Here is a 20,092-nt window from a genome sequence, read left to right as displayed (position 1 = left end):
TGTTTATGGAAGAGGAAGATGTCGCCAAATGATAGAAGATGCCGTGCTTCCCGCTCGGTATCCAGGAAGGCCACCACATCTGGAGAAGGTTGACCAGACGATGCATCTTGAAGGCGGAGGACCAGTCTGATGCCAACAGTATCACTAGCAAGGTACTTGCGAATGTCAGAGGGAGAATGAGCAGTGTCCACGTTCTTAATGAGGAAAGAACAGGCCGCCATGATGAGGGAAGGCGACAGCCAACGAGGCGTCTGCCCGTTTGATTATTCTTGGGCCGACTGAGAATGCGATGAGAAGGGCGCCACCCAGCCAAAAAAAGCGTGGACAGTAACAGTGTATGAGGGATGCCGTGGAGGCCACTGCGTAGGCTAATTGAAGTCACTGGCAGTGCCAACGCACTATGAGAGACTTTGTCTCATTATCAAAAATTGATGCCTGCTTGGCCATCAGATGATATAGATGTTGATTCCCATAGGGAATCTGAAATATTTGTTCCGAATGAGTAAATTTATGATACCAATATCAATGGTCTGTTATTGGACATTATAAATTTTCCAGCTAACTCATTCCTGGAATCAACATCTATGTCATCTGATGGCCAAGCAGGCATCAGTTTTTGATAATGAGACAAAGTCTCTCATAGTGCATTGGCACTGCCAGTGGCTACAATTAGCCTACGCAGTGGCCTCCACGGTATGCACTAGCCAGCGTCTTGGTAGGTGTGCTAGGTACTACCTGATGAGCCCAGCCTAGCACACGGGGACGAAACGCCGGCAACCAGGAATGAGTTAGCTGGAAAATTTATAATGCCATTGATATTGGTATTATAAATTTACTCATTCGGAACAAATATTTCAGATTCCCTATGGGAATCAACATCTATATCATCATGGAGTGTGTGTTTACCGCGAGTTACACAACATTGATTATCGCATGCATGTGTTCAGTAATACAGGCACAATTCATGATTTTCTTCCAAATTGCAGAGACCTGGGTTCTATTCGATTCTTTTTTCTTACATTTTTTCTGGTAAAATATCAAAAAGAAATTATCGGTCCCCACCATTAGAGGAAGGTGATTTAAGGGTCATGATAAACGAAATGTTGGAATTTAGTGGGGAGGATAGAGATCTTAGTGAAGTAAGTTCTGCTGAAAGGGAATTCGTAAGTGACAGAAATTTATCTGGACCAATACTGTAGGCTTAAATGTACAGGGTTCGGACCCAGCTGATGCGAATGTTGAGCAGTTGCAAAAGAAGCAACACGTGTTCGATTCCAGTTCAAGTAGCAATCAGGACAGCCACAATGGTGATGATAATACTGATAATATTACAACCAGTGCAACTTTTTTGTCAACTTATACTGAAAATGGGCAAAGAAGGTCCCACTTTGATCCAAAATTCCATCATGGTGTAAAAGGAGAGATTTTAGGAAAAACAAAACCAAGCTAAATATTTTAAATTTTTTTAAATGAGATTTGCCAGAACATAGCTGAACAGACAAAAGATACCCATCAGAAAATCAGCACATAAAATCCAGTTTAGTAAGATGAAACGAAGGCATCGAGATCAAAACCAGGTCTGGACAAATAAAGCTTCTTATGGGCATACTGTTGTCACAGAGGATTGTACAGGGACCTAATTAGGACATTATATTTCTCGCAATCGCTTGTTGACTACGACTATTGTCTATGAGCTAGTAACACAGGAGAGATTTTTCCCTTGCCGGGCTGAGTGGCTCAGATGGTTGAGGTGCTGGCCGGCCTTCTGACCCCTGGAACATAAAGCCAATATTATTATTATTATTAGATTTTTTGTCCACAGTGTTTTACATTTCTCTGACAATGAGGTGTATAATGGACAATTTCCTCCCAAAATATACAAGATAAAGCCAGTATTTGACCACCTGGTAGCAAATATTCGGAAGCTTATACCCCTGATGACAAAGTGTCAGTTGATGAGAATCTCTTGTTATGGAAATTGTGGCTAGGGTGGAAAGTTTGCCTACCAAGAAAATGACTGCATTTCGGAATGGAATCACACAAATTATGCGAAGCCAGGACAGGGTATGTAACATGATCTGCTTCCGTGTGTATCATGACAAACAGCTGTAAAAGACATAACTCTGTGAAGACTGTAAATACTACCTGTAGTGTAGTGTAATATAGTCCGTGTGTGTCACTTATGAATTGTAGGTATATAAACTGGGTCCTACATGAGTGCTAACCAAAATGACAGAAAATTTTGTATTATAATTTATTCCATTATAAATCCTTTAAGTACATGTAAGTTTTGCAAATCAACAAATTACATGTACAAAAAAAAATTTTCAGGCAGAGATTGTTAGTAAACTGCATAAAATATTTAGGTATGAGTTACTGAATAAAGGAAAACCAGAAGTTTGCTATTAGGAAGAAACAAGCTCAGTATCACAGTGTGAAAGCACTTAGTACATTCTTGCACAAAGCATTGAAAAATTAAAATAATAGAATTTTTCAACAGTAAAATACACTATATTCAAGTAAATGTTTCTCTTAGTGCCCTTCTGTAGTTCATTTTAGTCTAAGATTGTTTTTAAGCAAGTAACTAAATTATTTTCTTCAATCAGCGAAATCGCTCCCCACCTGGGAGTGAGCCGGTGTGGACAGAGCTCCCCGCTTGACGGTTTAATCTTTACTTTTAAATTTGATAAGTGACAGAAGTATGCAGAAATAGGCAGATCATACTTTGATGGAATTTAATTGTGGGTCATGGGTGGTTTAATCTGACTTATATAAATATAAAACACTGCAGCATTTCTTTTCTTTTTTTAATTTGAGGATATATAACCTCAGTGACTGTTTCTTTAACCAGTTTACAGTATATGAAGAAATTTCACAACTGTTATAGCACCATTATGACTTTTCAATGACTTGTGAGCACCTGTGTGCCATCAATCAGTGGAACTACAAACTAATGGACACATAAGCTTTATCGAGCCCCATTCCTTTGTTTGTGAGCAACTTACCTTCTGACTTCTTTGAGCTTCAAAGAATATACTTGTAGGAAGTGAAATCCTGAAATTATTTCTAAACAACATTGATTGATTTTACAGTGAAATGATTAACAGTAGGAATTAATGTGAGTGCTGAAGATATTCTAGGATTTATTCTTTCCTAGTGAGAATTCCTGACACTAAGTCTTTACTCCAAAGGATGTTGTCTTCTAGTATGTATTGCAATATCATTTTTATCCCATGAAACTAACAAGGAGCTGTAATATTGCCCTGAGAAGTTGTTGGTTACATATCTGATTAGGTGCCGGGTTGAGTGGCTCAGACTGTTGAGGCGCTGGCCTTCTGACCCCAACTTGGCAGGTTCAATCCAGGCTCAGTCCGGTGGTATTTGAAGGTGTTCAAATATGTCAGCTTCATGTCGGTAGATTTACTAGCACGTAAAAGAACTCCTGCGGGACAAAATTCCGGCACCTGGGCATCTCCGAAAACCGTAAAAGTAGTTAGTGGGTCGCAAAGCAAATAACATTATTATTGTTATTATTCTGATTAGGTGATAGTGTCAAGTACAATACGATGAGTAAATTTGCCTAGTAATATTCCTGTGTGATGCTATTGCAAGCAACATTTGAGGCATCTTGCGATCTTCATCTGAATAATCCTCTTCTTCAAATAAATGATCATGGAGAGTCCAGCTCCATGGCTAAATGGTTAGTGTGCTGGCCTTTGGTCACAGGGGTCCCAGGTTTGATTCCCGGCAGGGTCGGGAATTTTGACCATAATTGGTTAATTCCTCTGGCACGGGGACTGGGTGTATGTGTCATCTTCATCATCATTTCATCCTCATCACGACGTGCAGATCGCCTACAGACGTCAAATCAAAAGATCTGCACCTGGCGAGCGGAAGTCCTCGGACACATCCTGGCACTAAAAGCCATACTCCGTTTCATTTCATTTCTTCGTGGGGAAATTTTACTTAGCCTCTACTGTGTGTGAACATGTTTCCTTCACCATGTGTGGAACAATGATCTTGCAGAATAAATAACATGCATCTTCTTAAATTTGTATGATTTTATGTTGGTAGCCTAACTAAAGGTGCCGGCCCCGTGGTGTAGGGGTAGCGTGCCTGCCTCTCACCCGGAGGCCCCGGGTTCGATTCCCGGCCAGGTCAGGGATTTTTACCTGGACCTGAGGGCTGGTTCGAGGTCCACTCAGCCTACGTGATTAGAATTGAGGAGCTATCTGACGGTGAGATAGCGGCCCCGGTCTAGAAAGCCAAGAATAACGACCGAGAGGATTCGTCGTGCTGACCACACGACACCTCGTAATCTGCAGGCCTTCGGGCTGAGCAGCGGTCGCTTGGTAGGCCAAGGCCCTTCAAGGGCTGTAGTGCCATGGGGTTTGGTTTGGTTTTAGCCTAACTAAAGATTCCTGTATGGTATATTTATCATATTATATTGGTTTTACTAAATTATAAAAATAAATCAGTATATACATACAATGAAACCAAAGTTCAATTTAAGCCCTGAAATCCAAAGACTGGCATAAGTTCCAATAATAAGAGCTGTTGATGATGATGATGATGATGATGATGATGATGATGATCAGTCAATTACCACTGATCTGCATTTAGGGCTATCACCTAGGTGGCAGCCCTGTCAATTGTTTTCCTATTAAATGATTTCAAAGAAGTTGGAAATCTATTGAACATCTCCCTTTACTACAGTACCTAAATCCTCTTCTTATAAATGAGGATGAGTATTTACCCCAATTTCTCATTTTAAATCCCAACTTTTCCAACTTTATCTTCATATCTGATCTTATTGTAAAAAAATACTCCATTCAAGCTTATTCATCTTCTAATGTCATTCCAAGCCACCACTTCACTGTCAGCTCAAATAATACTGCTTACAATACAATTCATTGTTACTGTTATATCGAAGTGTATAAAGATTCCAGATGTATTTCTTTAAAGCTGACATGTGCTTATTTTTATGTCTTTATGTTTAATATTTAATTTGCTTTTTACTTTACTACATATTTTAAAGTTTGCTACAACTTTTGTTACGAGCAGTTTTTAGATAGAACCAATATTTGGAAGTTTGTAGTGTATACGAGCTTTGAAATATCAGTTTTTAGAATAATTAATAATTTGTAATGTAAAAGTTTTTAACATTCAAGAAGTTGCAGTTTGAGAAACAATAGCATAAGAATCTGAAAAAAAAAAAAAAGGAAAAACCATTCGGGAGATAGTAGGTTCAAACCCAACTGTCAGCAGCCCTGAAGATGGTTTTCTGTGGTTTCCCATTTTCACATCAGGCAGTTACATTAATTAAGGCCACGGCCGCTTCCGTCCCATCGTCGCCATAAGACCTATCTGTGTCGGTGCAACGTAAAGTAACTAGCAAGAATCTGCAAAATCTACTTCTCACAAGTTTCCACTTTTGGGGATAAAATATATGGAGTATCTGTACGTATATGCTCTGTGTATTTCTGAACCATTTCTTTGTATGATTAAGGGTTTTTATTCTGTCATATGATAAATAAATAAATAAATAAATAAATAAATATCAAGTAAATATCCTTCACAAAATCCATCTCAGTTTTTCCCTCAAAGTACTGTATGTGCAATTTCTTTAAGAAACAGATGTAAAATTCTCCATAAAACAAGACCTTTTGACAAATTATCACATTTCATGCTGCATAAATACAAAAGATCACAATGCCCAACTATGAATTTGTTTCATTTTTTCAGGTTAGTATATAATATTGTATATGCTATTTATTTATTTTTTTGCTAGGGGCTTTACGTCACGCCAACACAGATAGGTCTTATGGCAACGATGGGATAGGAAAGGCCTAGGAGTTGGAAGGAAGCGGCCGTGGCCTTAATTAAGGTACAGCCCCAGCATTTGCCTGGTGTGAAAATGGGAAACCACGGAAAACCATTTTCAGGGCTGCCGATAGTGGGATTCGAACCTACTATCTCCCGGATGCAAGCTCACAGCCGCGCGCCTCTACGCGCATGGCCAACTCGCCCGGTTATTGTATATGTAAGTAAGAGATGTCTCTATTTCAGATCTTCAGTTCTGGTAAAATCTTGCATGCTGGCCAGCCAGTGGGGTTGATAGTTGCTGAGACTCAGGAGATAGCAAGAGCTGCAGCAGCAATAGTAAAAGTAAATATAGTAGATAGAAAACGGCCAGTTATCACAATTTCTGATGCTATCGAGTCTGGTGACCAGTCACGTTTTAATGTAGAAGTGAAACCTGAATCTGTGGATGCTTTATCAACAGGTAAGAAGAATCTTTAGAACATGTTCATGTAGTGATAACCACTTATAGATTAACATTTGCACTCATTGTTGATGGGTATCTTTTGTCTGTTCAGCTATGTTCTGGCAAATCTCATTTTAAAAAATTTAAAATATTTAGTTTGGTTTTGTTTTTCCTAAAATCTCTCTTTTTACACCATGATGGAATTTTGGATCAAAGTGGGACCTTCTTTGCCCATTTTCAGTATAAGTTGACAAAAAAGTTGCACTGGTTGTAATATTATCAGTATTATCATCACCAATTTCACAATTTATACTCTCTAATATGAGCTATGGTTATTTTCTAAAAGTTATTTCTTAGCCGTGGTAACTCTCACTTAACTCTTAGAGGGTGGAATTTAATATTATTTTTTTTAAATCCCATAACAAGGTTGCCCATGAGTGGAATTTAATATATTAAATGGTCAGAAATCCAGCATCACTGGCAGGCGTAGTATTCAAAAAACTCAACAGATGGCAGTAAACAACACTTATAGGTTTGGCTGAAAGGGGGAATCCTCAATTAGAATTGCATTATCTCCCAGCTAGCTTTTTACAAGCTGTGAGAGACTATCGTGTTCAGTCAAGCATGCATCACGAGTTTTGAAGCCAGCTTTTTGCGACTTATATAGCTATTTTACAACATGGTTAGTAAGAAGAGATTCAGTAAGCAATAGATTGCTTCAGTTTTGGACTCTATGGATGTAGATGAAAGTGATTTTTCATTTGAAGTGTCTGAAGACGGAAATTCAAATAGTGAGTCTTCTCAGTGCAAGAGTGATACAAGTGACACAAAGAACAAAACATCTGATGAAAGGACTGATGTGAGTGATTTGTACACATGACCTATAAATATCATTCTGATACATAATCTTAAATAAGGACCAATTTTAAATTCATACACTGACATGGCAACCAAGCCTACAGAGCACTTTTCACTATTTTTTGATAACGAAATTTTGACATAATTAACCGGGAAACAGTAATTCATCAGGAAAACAAATGGAAATAACAGCCAACACCTCCAACTAGAAGATGTATAATCAAAGACTGGTCATCTCCAACACTATCTGATATAGGGGCTTTGATTGGCATAATAACTTATTTGTGAAATGACTCTTGCACATTTTTTGCGTTAACATGCTGCCGTGAAAAAAATTCGATAATATCGTATGAACTTCTGCGATGGAGTACATCCAATATTCAAGGTAAGTAATTAATATTATGGACATGTGAATGCTTATTGCTAGTGTTCCATAATTCCGGACGAGTTTTAATTTGCCGTATTTTTTGTCTGCCTACAGATATAAAGCGCTTCCGCCCATGTAGGGTTGATGGTTTACTAAACTAGTACAAAGGTAATCCCAAAAATAAGGTCTCCTATTTTTATAAATACATAGACCTGTTTATTTCTACAATGTTTTACATCATTTTACAGCTTGAACATTTGGCTATTTTTCTACATAATCACCATTTTGGTCAATGCATTTTTTTAGATGCTGTGACAGTTTTTGTACGCCCATACCAGCTCGCTGCCATGCTGTTCAGGAAGTTGTGAGCGGCACTTTGGGAAACCTGAGGAACCAAAGTACAAAGATCATCCAGAGTAATCCGTCGATCTTCACGCATGATTTGCTCAACCTTCACAACTGTCTCAACGGAAATTGACGGTCTCCTGCTCCTTTGTTCGTTCATCATGAATTTTAGTCTGACCAGCTGCAAACTCTCTACACCACTTAAGAACATTTTTGACATGCATGCACGAATCACCACACACTACCATCAATTAGTGATGGATTTCAATCGGTTCAGAACCTTTAGCGTTCAAAAGTCGAATGAATGCGCGCACTTTGCACTTGGTGGTGACATCGAACGGGAGCTCCATTCTCAACAGCTGCCAAGCCAAGACTGAGTGCCTCAGTGTGGCATGTGCATGTTTACTTGCAAGCGCGGGAAACACTCTTCACAATATTGTGACCAACAGCCACATGAACAGAGTTCTGTATTTATAAAAAAATAGGAGATCTTATTTTTGGGATTACCCTCGTAGTAGCTGGCTATTTGTTTTAAGCATAATTCTAGCATAATAAATAGAATATCAAATGTGACGACCCATCTCAATCACATGTTTAAGTGTAGGCCTTGGACGTTCTCTGCCACAAACAGTCACTACCAGTTGAAACTTGGCATGTTATTCATGGCACTGTACTTAACAGGGCAGTTAATTTTTAATTACACTGGTCTGCGAAAAAAAAAAGAAAAAATCTCTCTGGCGAAAGGTTGAAGAGGTGATTTACCTGAATTTAGGTGTGCTGATTTCAAATATGGAAACCGTTTTTGCCTATCATATACAGTTTTTTTTTTTTTTTTTTTTTTTTTTCTATTTGAAATCCAAATTTGACATATTGTTGTAATTTCGATAGAAAACACCATAATAGAGAATATATGTAATTCTAATGGGACATGATCAAATTGCAACAAATATACAAAAAAGTAACATGTTCATTGCTAGAATGTATGAATCTCACTACAAGAACACTACTGTTTGCTGCACTTTGATGTGAATGAACGCTGTGTTGATTTTTGTTTATGTTCCTTAGTAGTGTTATCTCGCACTAGACACCAACAGTAATCTGAAATCATGGAGATGTCGTATCGCCTCTGATACCTTTGTCCCATTTCTTTTATATCTTGATGGAACTGCTCGCTATGTTCCTTGCTGAATGCTCCTAAATTTGCAGGAAAATCATTTAGATGACTGTGCAGGAAATGTAATTTTAAGCTCATGCAACAACCTAATTTCTGGAAGTTGTACAGCATGGTTTCCACAATATGTTAGTAGTTGACATCTTTAACCTCACCCAGGAATTTGCTACAAACATCCTTGAATGATTCCCATGTCTAAAGCTGTGTTTCCTTCATCATCGTACTGAATGTTGGATCCTTCATAAGCTTCCAAATTTGGGGGCCATCAAAAACATCTTCCTAAATTTTGGCATCCAACAATCCTGGAAATTTCTGACAGAGGTACCAAAAGCAGGAACTGCCTCTATCCAAACTCTTCACGTACTGCTTCATAATTCCCAATTTAATATGTAAAGGGGGCAGTAACATGCTTTGAAGATGAATTAATGGATGATTTACAATGTTTCTTTTTTTTTCTCCAGACACAAATTGTTTCCTCTTGGGCCACTCAGACACTAATCAGTGACGATCCCTGTCCCGAGAGTCACACTCACACAGAAAACAGGGGAACTTTGTATAGCTTCTTTGCTGCCCTAATATGATACTGCTCACTTTTAAATCACAGCACAGTAACCATCTGTGTTCATTGTAGTTCAGTTTCTGTAACACCATAGATAAACTGTAATAGTTTTCATGAAGAGATGTTGAATGGGTGACTCGCACTGAAACAAGTTTATTTCCATTGTCCAGAAGAACACCTTTGAGACTTGTTTTACTGGTATCAATAAATAGTAAATAGTAAATAGTTCCAAGACAATGAATCAAGCCAGGGATATCACAGCAAAACACAAGTTCGTCTTCATGAACAAAAAACTGCTGAAATTCTTCCTCCTGATCTCAGTAACAATATGAATTTGTCCCAGGAGGTGAAAAATTTCTCTCTTTTAATCTTGATCCTAAAAGTTCACTCTTTTCTTTAGAGAGGCTAGGTCATGCACCAAATCATTTAAGTCACACTGATTATAAAGACATGGAGTTTTTTTCCTCAACATCCGGTAAAAAGGTATCATCATCATCACCATCCTCCGCACTTGAAGATGACGAAGACACACTCTCTGGTAACTGTATTGGTGGTTTTGGGACAGGAATATCTGGTCCATGTGGTACGAAGGTCTTGGCAGAAGGAAGGCAGGGATGCACAATGTGCTTCTTCTTTTTTTTTAACATTCGTCAAAATGATTTCTTTGTTCCCACCAAGCCATTGGGATTCCGAATGTCATTGACGGTAACAACCCATTGTACCTTTGCTGCAGGTTATCTACACACATTTTTTTTTACACACAATATGGGGTGTAAATTTCTTGTCCTGATCACCTGTCTTCATGTTAAAATATGCCAAGTACAGGCTTTTTATAAATTTATAATTTTATAAATTCTATACTGCCCACATATATAACTGAAAGAGTTGGGATTGTTCACACATTTTTGCTTCTGAGCATCACTGCCACTTGCCATTTTAACACAAACTAACTCACTTATTCACTCAATCGACTTCAAGTGCACGTTGTAACTTATAGACAAAGGCGTGACACACATTCTCAGATTCTCCTCTCAGACTATGGAGAAACACGATCTTGGCGTTTTGACCTTGTCTGACATTGCACATGTGCGAACTGCAACTGTTCTAATTGTTCTTCCAGTGTTCCTGTATGATTACCTACTCCCCTCTAAACAGAGCACGTAAAATATTTTCTCTCAGACATGTCCATACCTGCATTCCGTACAACCAATCCAAACCTCATTTACAACAATGAAGCTCTATTGGCATAAACATGGAACGGACTTGTGACAAATCTGCTCATGATACGAAAACACTGGTATTATTTTTTACATAAGGACACTAAATGTAACATATAACATATATCACATACAATTACTTTTGCCGGAAAATCTTTGCAGGCTGGTGTTATTGCTGAGATTATTATGTGCATGATATTCCTTCATGTTTTCTTAATCTGGATTGTTTTTAAGCATACAGAGACTTGTGAGGAATACACAATTAAAATAAGCGTCAGCAAATGCCTTCGCAGGTCTCAAGTCAGGTAACGACTGTAATTTTACTGTAAACAGCATTTATTCTCACCACCAAATGACAAGGTTTTATTTGCAATTGGATGAAAGCTATCCCATGCCAAAATTTGCCTTTAAGTTTTATTTGTGACCTGGATTTTGTAAATGAGCATTTTCTGAAATGTCACCATTCCACTATTAACGATTTAAGATTTAATTTAAAGTTAATTAAAGTAAAATAAAATTGACTTGGCAATTTATTATAACTGAATAGTTGGACACATTATTGGAGAGGTGGGTGTATATTTGAACGAAGTTCTCTTGTAGAAATTTCTTGATCTTTAATTGTAAACTGATACGGAACAAAAATGAAATTCATTTGTTGTAAGATTTAATTTATTCAAGAACAGTAAAGTCTGCATGAATTAAAGCAAGTTATATTATTACATGAATGAGATGACTGTTTCCTATGTTTTGGAAGAATGATTTAATTTATGTCAGACATATCTCCTTGTTATAAAATGCGTAGTCAATAACAGAGCACTTGCCTAACAAACAACTTCACTTTTATGTTATGCTGTAAACTGTTACTTGTGTTGCAGCTATTTTTGCACACCTGTTAATAAGTATGCAGCTCAAAAAAAACCAAAAGTAAGTTATTTTATAAATGAGAAGACAAAGGAAGCAGTATTACCAAATAAAATAACAACTCATTGTAAAATATTCACTGGCAAATATCTCTGGTGCCAGTCGCAATCACAAAAATGGTTTATATTTTCATCATAAACACTTCTTAAATGAAACTCTGTCAGATGTTCATAAATAAGCTAGTAAACACTGGAGTACAACAAATAAGAAAATCATTCTTGAAGAAACACTCACTAAATTTCAATCAATAATTTAAAAGATTTTATACCATATGACATTCATATGTTTACATTCAGCAATCGCCTATTGACAAAACTAGCACTCTGCAGTGGCAGAACATTTGAACTACCCTGAATCAGCTCACTATATTATTCTATTTGTTATGGTTATATTTGTTAATGGTTCTATTAGCCTATAGACCATCAATTATTATTATTATTATTATTATTATTATTATTATGATTATTAATGAACAAGTATTCAGTACTGAATTATAAGCAGACATCAAATTTCCCATGTTAGAAGTACTGATGCAGACCCTTCTCATGTTTTTGAAACCACCTCTCACCTTCTAACTTTCATTACAGATCATATTGAGTAAGAATCCCTAAATAGTTCTACAGTCTCCTCACTCCAACAAGCTTTGTCCTTATAACCTAGAGCCTTTCATGTTCCTCACATTAATTTTATTCTCAATCTCTCATATGTCACCACAGTGAATACGTAACATCCTGTCTGCAGTAAATGCTCATCATCTTCTCATCAGTGAATCTTGGTTAAAGTCTACACTTCCAGATAGTTTGGTAGACCTGCCTGGTATAGACTGTTCAGAAACTACAGGGTTTCATGAACAGCTTACGTTAGAAATGATAAGCAGAATTATTTTTGCTACTTCTGATAACCATGTAGACCCTGGTCCAGCATGCATCTTTCTAGAAATTGAAACCCACCTAAGGAACCTTTCCTTGCTAAAGTAGAAAACCTTATCAACGATCACATACCGGTAAGTGAGTACAAACATGTCATTATAATGTGCGACTTCAATTTCAATCTTCTTCCGAATATCAGGGAGACTCAACTAATTTGTGACATGCTTCAGTCATTAAACTTACGTATTCTACCCATGGAAGCTACCCATTTCACTCAAAATTAGTTACTCCACTTTGTTGTCTACTGTATTTAATTCATAAATATGTTGCCAGGGAACACTTATGGCATAAAATTTAAGTGCTTCAATATTGGCGCCCTTTAGGTCTCCAAATGATATTAATTTTGATTTATTCTTAGGATAGTGGAAATTGATTTAATGATCACAAACTCTCCCCACTGGGCGAGTTGGTTGTGCAGTTAGGGGTGCGCGGCTGTGAGCTTACATCCGGGAGGTAGTGGGTTCGAATCCAACTGTCGGCAGCCCTGAAGATGGTTTTCCATGGTTTCCCATTTTCAGGCCATGGCCACTTCCTTCCAACTCCTAGGCCTTTCCTATCCCATCATCACCATAAGACCTATCTGTGTCAGTGCAACGTAAAGCCACTACCAAAAAAAAAAAAAACTGCCCCCATAAGGTCTTGCAGCATGGCTATCTCTCAGTTCCAGGTGTATCAAAATTGATGTCATTTAGAGACCTAAAGAGCACCAATATTGAAGCACTTAAATTTGATGCCATAAGTGTTCCCTGGCAACATATTTATGAATTAAATACAGTAGATGTCAAAGTAGAGTAACTAATTTCTCTCGTTTTCCATACTATCGATTTACCAGAGTGGTTTTAGGAAGGGACGGAGCACAATGGATAATGTAATGATAGTTAAGACAATAACTGATAAATATGTGAGGAAGGAAGGAAGAAACGTGTATATAGGAACAGTGGATTTTGAAGAGGCCTTTGATACAGTGAATAGGAGGACGCTGCTTGAGAGATTGGGTAAGGTGGGAATTTCAAAGAAGATGAGACGCACGACTGAAGCCATATATGAGGAAGTGTATTGTAGCAATAGAATAGAGGAAGGGGTTGTAAGTGGTTTAACTGAATCAAATTTAGGTTTAGAACAGGGTTGTAAATTATCTCCAGTTCTATTTTTGATATTCATAAATAACATATTAGGCAGGCATGGGGAGCAGAAGTGGGCTTGTCCTGTGTTAGGAGAACTAGAAATCGTAGGTTTGATATTTGCAGATGGTCTTATTGATGATGCTGACAGGAGAGGGTTTACAAAAAATTATAAATGAGGTATCGGAGTATGCTAGTAAATGGTCACTGAGAATAAATAGTAATAAAACAAAGGTGATGGTATGCAGGAAAAGGTAGACAAAGAAGAAATGGGTGATAAATGAAGAGGTAATAGAGGAGACTGATAAACTAAAGTATTTGGGTGTTTGTATAAGCAGGAATGGTAAATGGTCCGATCAAATTAAACGAGCAAAGTGGAGTGGGTTTTTCAGCACTTTCAGGTATAAGAACATAGGAAAATAAATTCCCAGGTATCGATTATAATATTCAGAGAATGGTGTTTAAACCAGTGGTATTAAGTAGGGTATTATATGGTTTAGAAGTATGGGAGTTGAAAAGGAACATATTACACTAAATCAGATAGTCAGTAGATTTAGTAAAATTGTGATGGGACTTCCCAATTGCAGGGGCTGCCTGGCCGAGGCAGTAAATGCGTGCTCGGTTCGCCTGGAAGGACGTGGGTTCAAATCTCCGTCAGGAAGTTGTAAAATTTAAGAAACAAGATTTCCACTTCTGGAGGTGCATAAGGCCCTGAGATTCACTCAGCCTACACCAAACATGAGTACCAGGTTAATTCCTGGGGGCAAAGGCGGCCGGGCGTAGAGCTAACCACTCTACCCCTTCACATGCCGAGGTTAACAATGGTGGAAGCCTTTACGTTCCACTCCTCCAAGGGCCTTCATGGCCTGTATGGAGGTGACTTTGCTTTGCTTCCCAATTGAACGGCAAGTGTAGTGGCTAGAATTATGTGTAGTGAGTACATAGAGATCAATATTATGAAGAGAGTGTTGAGTTATTGGAGAAGATTAAAAATAGGTGGGGTGGCCTACTCCTGCAGATGGCTTACGAGCAATAAAATAAGAGCATGCATGGGAATTACTGGATAGATAAGGTTAAAAGTATTATTGAGAGGTTAGGTTTAGGAAACTATTGGGAGAAGGAGTGGGAAAAGAGGAATGAAGTGTGTTGGAGAAATACCATAAGAAGGATTAAAGATGTTCAAGCACAAGAGTTAGATGCTGACTGCAGGAGAAGTGCGACCCTAACAATCTTTAACAGAATTAATCAAGTAGTTAATATAAGAGTAAGAAATATGAATAGGTTAGAGAGAAGAGGACTAATTTGGTGGATGACGGGTATATATATATGATTAAGGGATGGACAAGAATGCAAGACAATTCTAAATGTATATTATGCTGCGAAACAAGAGAAGATTTTCACTTGTTAATAGCATGCAAGGGAACTCAAATGGAGAGAGTGAAATACATGAGTGAGGAACAATTGAAAGTGATGAAACAGCCAGGTAATGAACAGAAGATCATAGAATGAGTAGTGAAAGAGAGGATAAAAGCAGGGAATATAAGTAGGTTTTTAGATGCAGTTAGAAAAGTTGTATAAAGAGGTTAAAGGAAGTGGAATTTAAAAGTAACAGGGAGGATGTAGAAATAGGTAGTTAGTGCAATATATATTTATTCTTCTTGATATTCTGGTTGTTGTAAATAGAAAGTAAAGATGGTGAGGTACGCAGATCAGCAGCAGAGCACAAGACTGTATGTCAGAGTGGGTGTCCTAGGTCAGTGCTCAGCTGCCTACCTCAGCGTAATAGGCATTGGGTCAGGTGGTGAGCAGTTGGTTATCTATGGGAGGAAGTGAAAGAAGAGTGGGGGCCTGAGTAAGCTAAAGATGGTTATGTACAGAAGAATGACTGCAAGGATGGAATAAGAGCAGATGGCTGAGTTGGCAGGTCATACACAACGGAGGGCAGAAGGGAATACCCACGCTCCGCTGACATACACTTAGAGTGAGTAGACATTTTAGTTAACATTGTATTTGATAATTTTATCACATTGTTATTTCTTATCTGTATTTTCTCCAAACAGATCTGTTAGGTTGTGAAACTGTACAGATCTGGAGAAAATAAAGGTTTATGTAATGTAATGTAATGTAATGTAATGTAATGTAACGTAATTTCTCTCAGATGAGAAGTTTATGATGGGCATGCTCCAGTGCATGGTGGGTACAAATAGAACATCAATGAGTTCATTAGTTAAGTGCATAAATCAAGGAAAGGCTCAACATGCTTATATGAGTCCTTCAAAGCATGTAGAATTCTAAGAAACAAATTTACTCAGTCAGTCAGAATGCTAAAATACAACATGCAGACAATCTACTGAATGCTGATAACTCATCAAAATTATTATTATTACTAGATATTAGAATAATTCTGTATTGACGGTATCCTCCTAATTCATCACATCACATCACATCACATAATTCCATCATTAGATAGAGTAATGAAATTCAAACATGTTTTGACTCGTTTGAGCTATCTTCAGTGAAAAAGGGGGGTGGGGGTTTGAAGTAATTTACATAATACAAGCTTAAAATGTGCCAAAAAACATAATAAAAGAACAAATAAAAAAACAAAAGAGAGACATGATGGAAATAAAAACAGCGCAATATACAATATTTACATAATTACATGGAGCAATAAACAACTCGCTGTGATAAAACTAAGTGAAAGCAGGGGTTTATACAAAACATAACATTTCTTCTTAGGTTAACACAGTTTTTAGATTCAAATATTACTCTGAAACACCAAAGGTATGTTACACAAATTGTGACCAATAATTTGCACTGTTAAACATATTCTGCATTGCCTGAACAAGTACAAGAAGATGAACACATATGACATTGAAGCAAGTGTTTTACAGTCTGTTCTTTTCTGCATTTGCACTTGATGATGTCAGCATCTATGTAGCCCCATCTCACAAGGTTGAATTTAGACCTGCCCACTCCATTAAGATCATAATTATCAGCTCCCTCCATAGGTCTTGAACGGATCATCCATGCTCAAATGTTAGAATTTCTACTTAAACATAATTTGTTAGACTCTCTCTAGTCAGGCTTTAGACCGAAACTAACAGTACTTGTACAACCCTTATTGAGTTCACAGAAGACATTGGAAGTGCCATGGATAAGAGGAAAGTAACTCTTACCTCTAGTCAATTTCAGTCATGCATTTGACAATGTTGATCATAATATCCTTAGTACAAAGCTCAGAAACCTCAACATGGCCAATGGCACGGTGCAGTGCTTCAATTCCTACCTCAGGTATAGGTATCTAAGAATAATTTTGGGCAATACTTCATCTTCCTGGAGTAAGGTAACCTGTGAAGTTCCTCAAGGCTCTGTACTGAGCACATTATTAATTTTGCTTTTTATTAACAATATTTCCAAGGCACTGACCAGCCCGCCTGGTGGCCATGATCGTTAAGGCGCTGAAGTCTAAAAACGGTCTAACACCGAGGTTAGCCGGTTCGAGTCCCGTTGGTCGAAAAAAATTTCACCATCAGAATGTTGGCCGGCAGGGTAGGGGAGGTGGTGGTATACAATTTCTAATCACTAGATTGCGTGCCAAAAGCCTGGATTAAATTCCAAACCTCTCCGCAGTGCTCATATGGAGTGAGGGCATATGACGCTGTTGATGGTGATTCGTCCGTCGGATGGGGACGTTAAGCCTTGAGCAGACCCCTTGGTGCTATTCGACAGGAGTAGGCTATGTGCCGGCACCGGGTTTCACCCTCTCCCTACTATCATATATCACGTCATTCATTTCATCTCTCATTAACTCCTCTGATGAGGTTGACATCAGGAAGGGCATCCGGTCATAAAAAACCGCCACGACAAATTCATCTCACCTCATACCCGACCCCGTAGGGAAACGGGACAAGGGTTGGACAAACAACATTTCCAAGGCACTGACCACGTCTAGTTACCATATTTATGCAACGATCTGCAGATTTACAAACACTCTGGTCCATGTAATGCCTCAGAGACCATACTACAACTAAATTCTGAACTGTCATCCCTTTGTAACTGGGAAATAAAATGGACTCAAAATCAAACAAACGGCTCTAGCTCACATTAGAAGTGGGAACCTACCCAATATGTTACATGAGACAGAAGCTGCACTGAGGACAACAGAAAAAAATGTTGGTGTTATGTTTGACGAAGGCCTCTCATGGGCAGAGCATGTAAAACATACCTATTTAAGAGTATATTGGTCCCTCCATCCATCGCAAAGATACAGAAAATTATTCTCTAGCTTCAAAAATTAACTTTATCAACACTCCAACAATACCCATGATTAACTACTGTGATGTTGTGTAAAACGACCGTAACTCAGAGTTAGCTAATAGGTTACTTACTTACTTACTCCTTGACGCTACGGTCCTTGTAGAACCTTGGTCTCCGCAACAATCTTCTTCCAAAGCTCTCTGTCGATTGCCTTGGTCCTCCATCTCCGGACTCCCATGGTACGTAGATAACCATTTCCTCGCCTAGGTCGTTTGTCAATTTTATCCGTCCGGTTTGTTCTTACTCTTTGCGGCTTCTCAACAGTTTATTTTTTTAATGGGATAGAGTTGTCAACCCTATGCCCAACCCCCAACCTGGAGGACCAGGGTATCCCTTTTAGTCTGGATCATCACCTTCGACCTGTCCGGCAAGGGAGGCCCTACCAGTAGCTAAGCTACCGCCGGCATAGCTCTCAGGATCTTTTGACCACACAAGCCCCACCACCACAACAAGGTAAAGATACCATCGATGGGGCTAATAGGTTACAGAAAGCACAAAATTCCTGGATTCATTTCATCTTCGGTGAGAAACTACATCAACATACCACTCCGTATCTGATCTAGGCTAAACCTGAAAATGAGAAGGCAACATCATGCCCTGTGTCTATTTCACAACACTCGAAGTACATCTGCACCTTCGTGCCTAATATTCAGGTTTACCAGGCTCTCAGAGACTCATCAACTAAACACCTGCTCTCATAGCAGGAACATTCTGACCATCTCTGCACACACCCCCGAATGGTACACTCACCCCTTCATGGTAGGTGCAGCACAGATCTGGAACTCCATACTGAATGAGTTATGGAGCCAAATTCGTAAAACAGTACAGTTGTAATTATTTTATAGGATGTTTTTTAATTATTGTAATTTAATTAATGTACCTAGGTAATTATTTTATAGGATAGTTTCTTAATTATTTCTAACTTACTGTAAATTGTATTACTTTCATGTGTTTGTTAAACTTGCTTTAGTGTAAGAGAAGGCTTCATAGTCTTGACTACACCAAGCAAAACAAGGCAAATCAACAAAAATAAAACCAAGGAATAGCCAAGAGAACAGAAGAATAAATAGCCAACAAGTAGAAAGAATGCCAGTACCAGATCAGGACCCTAATGTTGCCAACTATCTCTCATTTATTGAATGAGGATTTTATATGATAGGAAAATAGCCTACTTTATGCTGTTCCTGTTGTATACAATAGTCAGAGTAAAATATATGAGAGTGAGTTCTCTTTGTTTTGATAATATTTGCTCTGTATAGCAACAAAATCAGATATGCAGGACTTCCCAAAATCTCCCTTTATTATGTAGTATGATATCTTAAAAGAAATAAGACTTGTGACTGAACCTAACTGTCTTAAAGTACACAGAGTAATAATTCTTTAAATCATATTCAACCCATTGCATGAGGAGGCTATCCTATTCCATTGTAAGATGTGTCTAGTATTTAAAATAAACTCTGACACAGTATACTCATTTGTGACCTGAATCAGTCTAATTCTAATACAGCAGCAGGATACATCTGCTTGCTCTCATATATGGTAATCATTTTTGAAACCCTGAATTTATTGATCTATGTTACAGATAGCCTACTTGTTACACTCCACATTATTACAATATTTTTCTATGTTGACCTACAATAACTTTTCTTTTTACAGGCAGTATAACTGATACTTTACTTGGTTGGTGGTCAGGTCCAGAAGAAGCAACCCACAAGATAAAAGGAAAATTTCATATGAACACTCAGTACCATTTTACAATGGAGAATCAATGTTGTCTCTGTGTCCCTATTGAAGATGGAATGGATGTATATTCCCCAACAATGTGGATGGATCAAACAAACTGTGGTGTTGCTTACTGTTTGGGAATTCCTGAGAACAGGTAGGTAAACTATTATATGAGACTAGTAACCATCAATGATGAAAATGATAATTATTATTATTATTTTTCTTTTTTATTGTTGTTGTTGCTGTTGTTGTTGTTCTGATCCTGTGGCACTCCAGTATCTGCAGCTATCT

General features: G+C 38.0%; 1 protein-coding gene across 1 annotated transcript in view; it reads left to right on the top strand.

Moving 5' to 3' along the window:
• LOC136877356 (uncharacterized) overlaps positions 1-20,092 on the top strand; it is a 156,625-nt gene that overhangs the window by 84,630 nt on the left and 51,903 nt on the right. The window contains exons 14-15 of the mRNA XM_067151329.2: positions 6,070-6,286; positions 19,733-19,955. Coding sequence (XP_067007430.2) covers positions 6,070-6,286; positions 19,733-19,955 — 440 coding nt within the window. The remainder of the gene's footprint in view (positions 1-6,069; positions 6,287-19,732; positions 19,956-20,092) is intronic.

This window comes from Anabrus simplex, chromosome 7, assembly GCF_040414725.1.
Source record: "Anabrus simplex isolate iqAnaSimp1 chromosome 7, ASM4041472v1, whole genome shotgun sequence".
NCBI classification, from domain to species: Eukaryota; Metazoa; Arthropoda; class Insecta; order Orthoptera; family Tettigoniidae; genus Anabrus; species Anabrus simplex.
The sequence above is the reverse complement of the archived record's forward strand: the minus strand, read 5'-3'. Positions and strand labels throughout refer to the sequence as shown.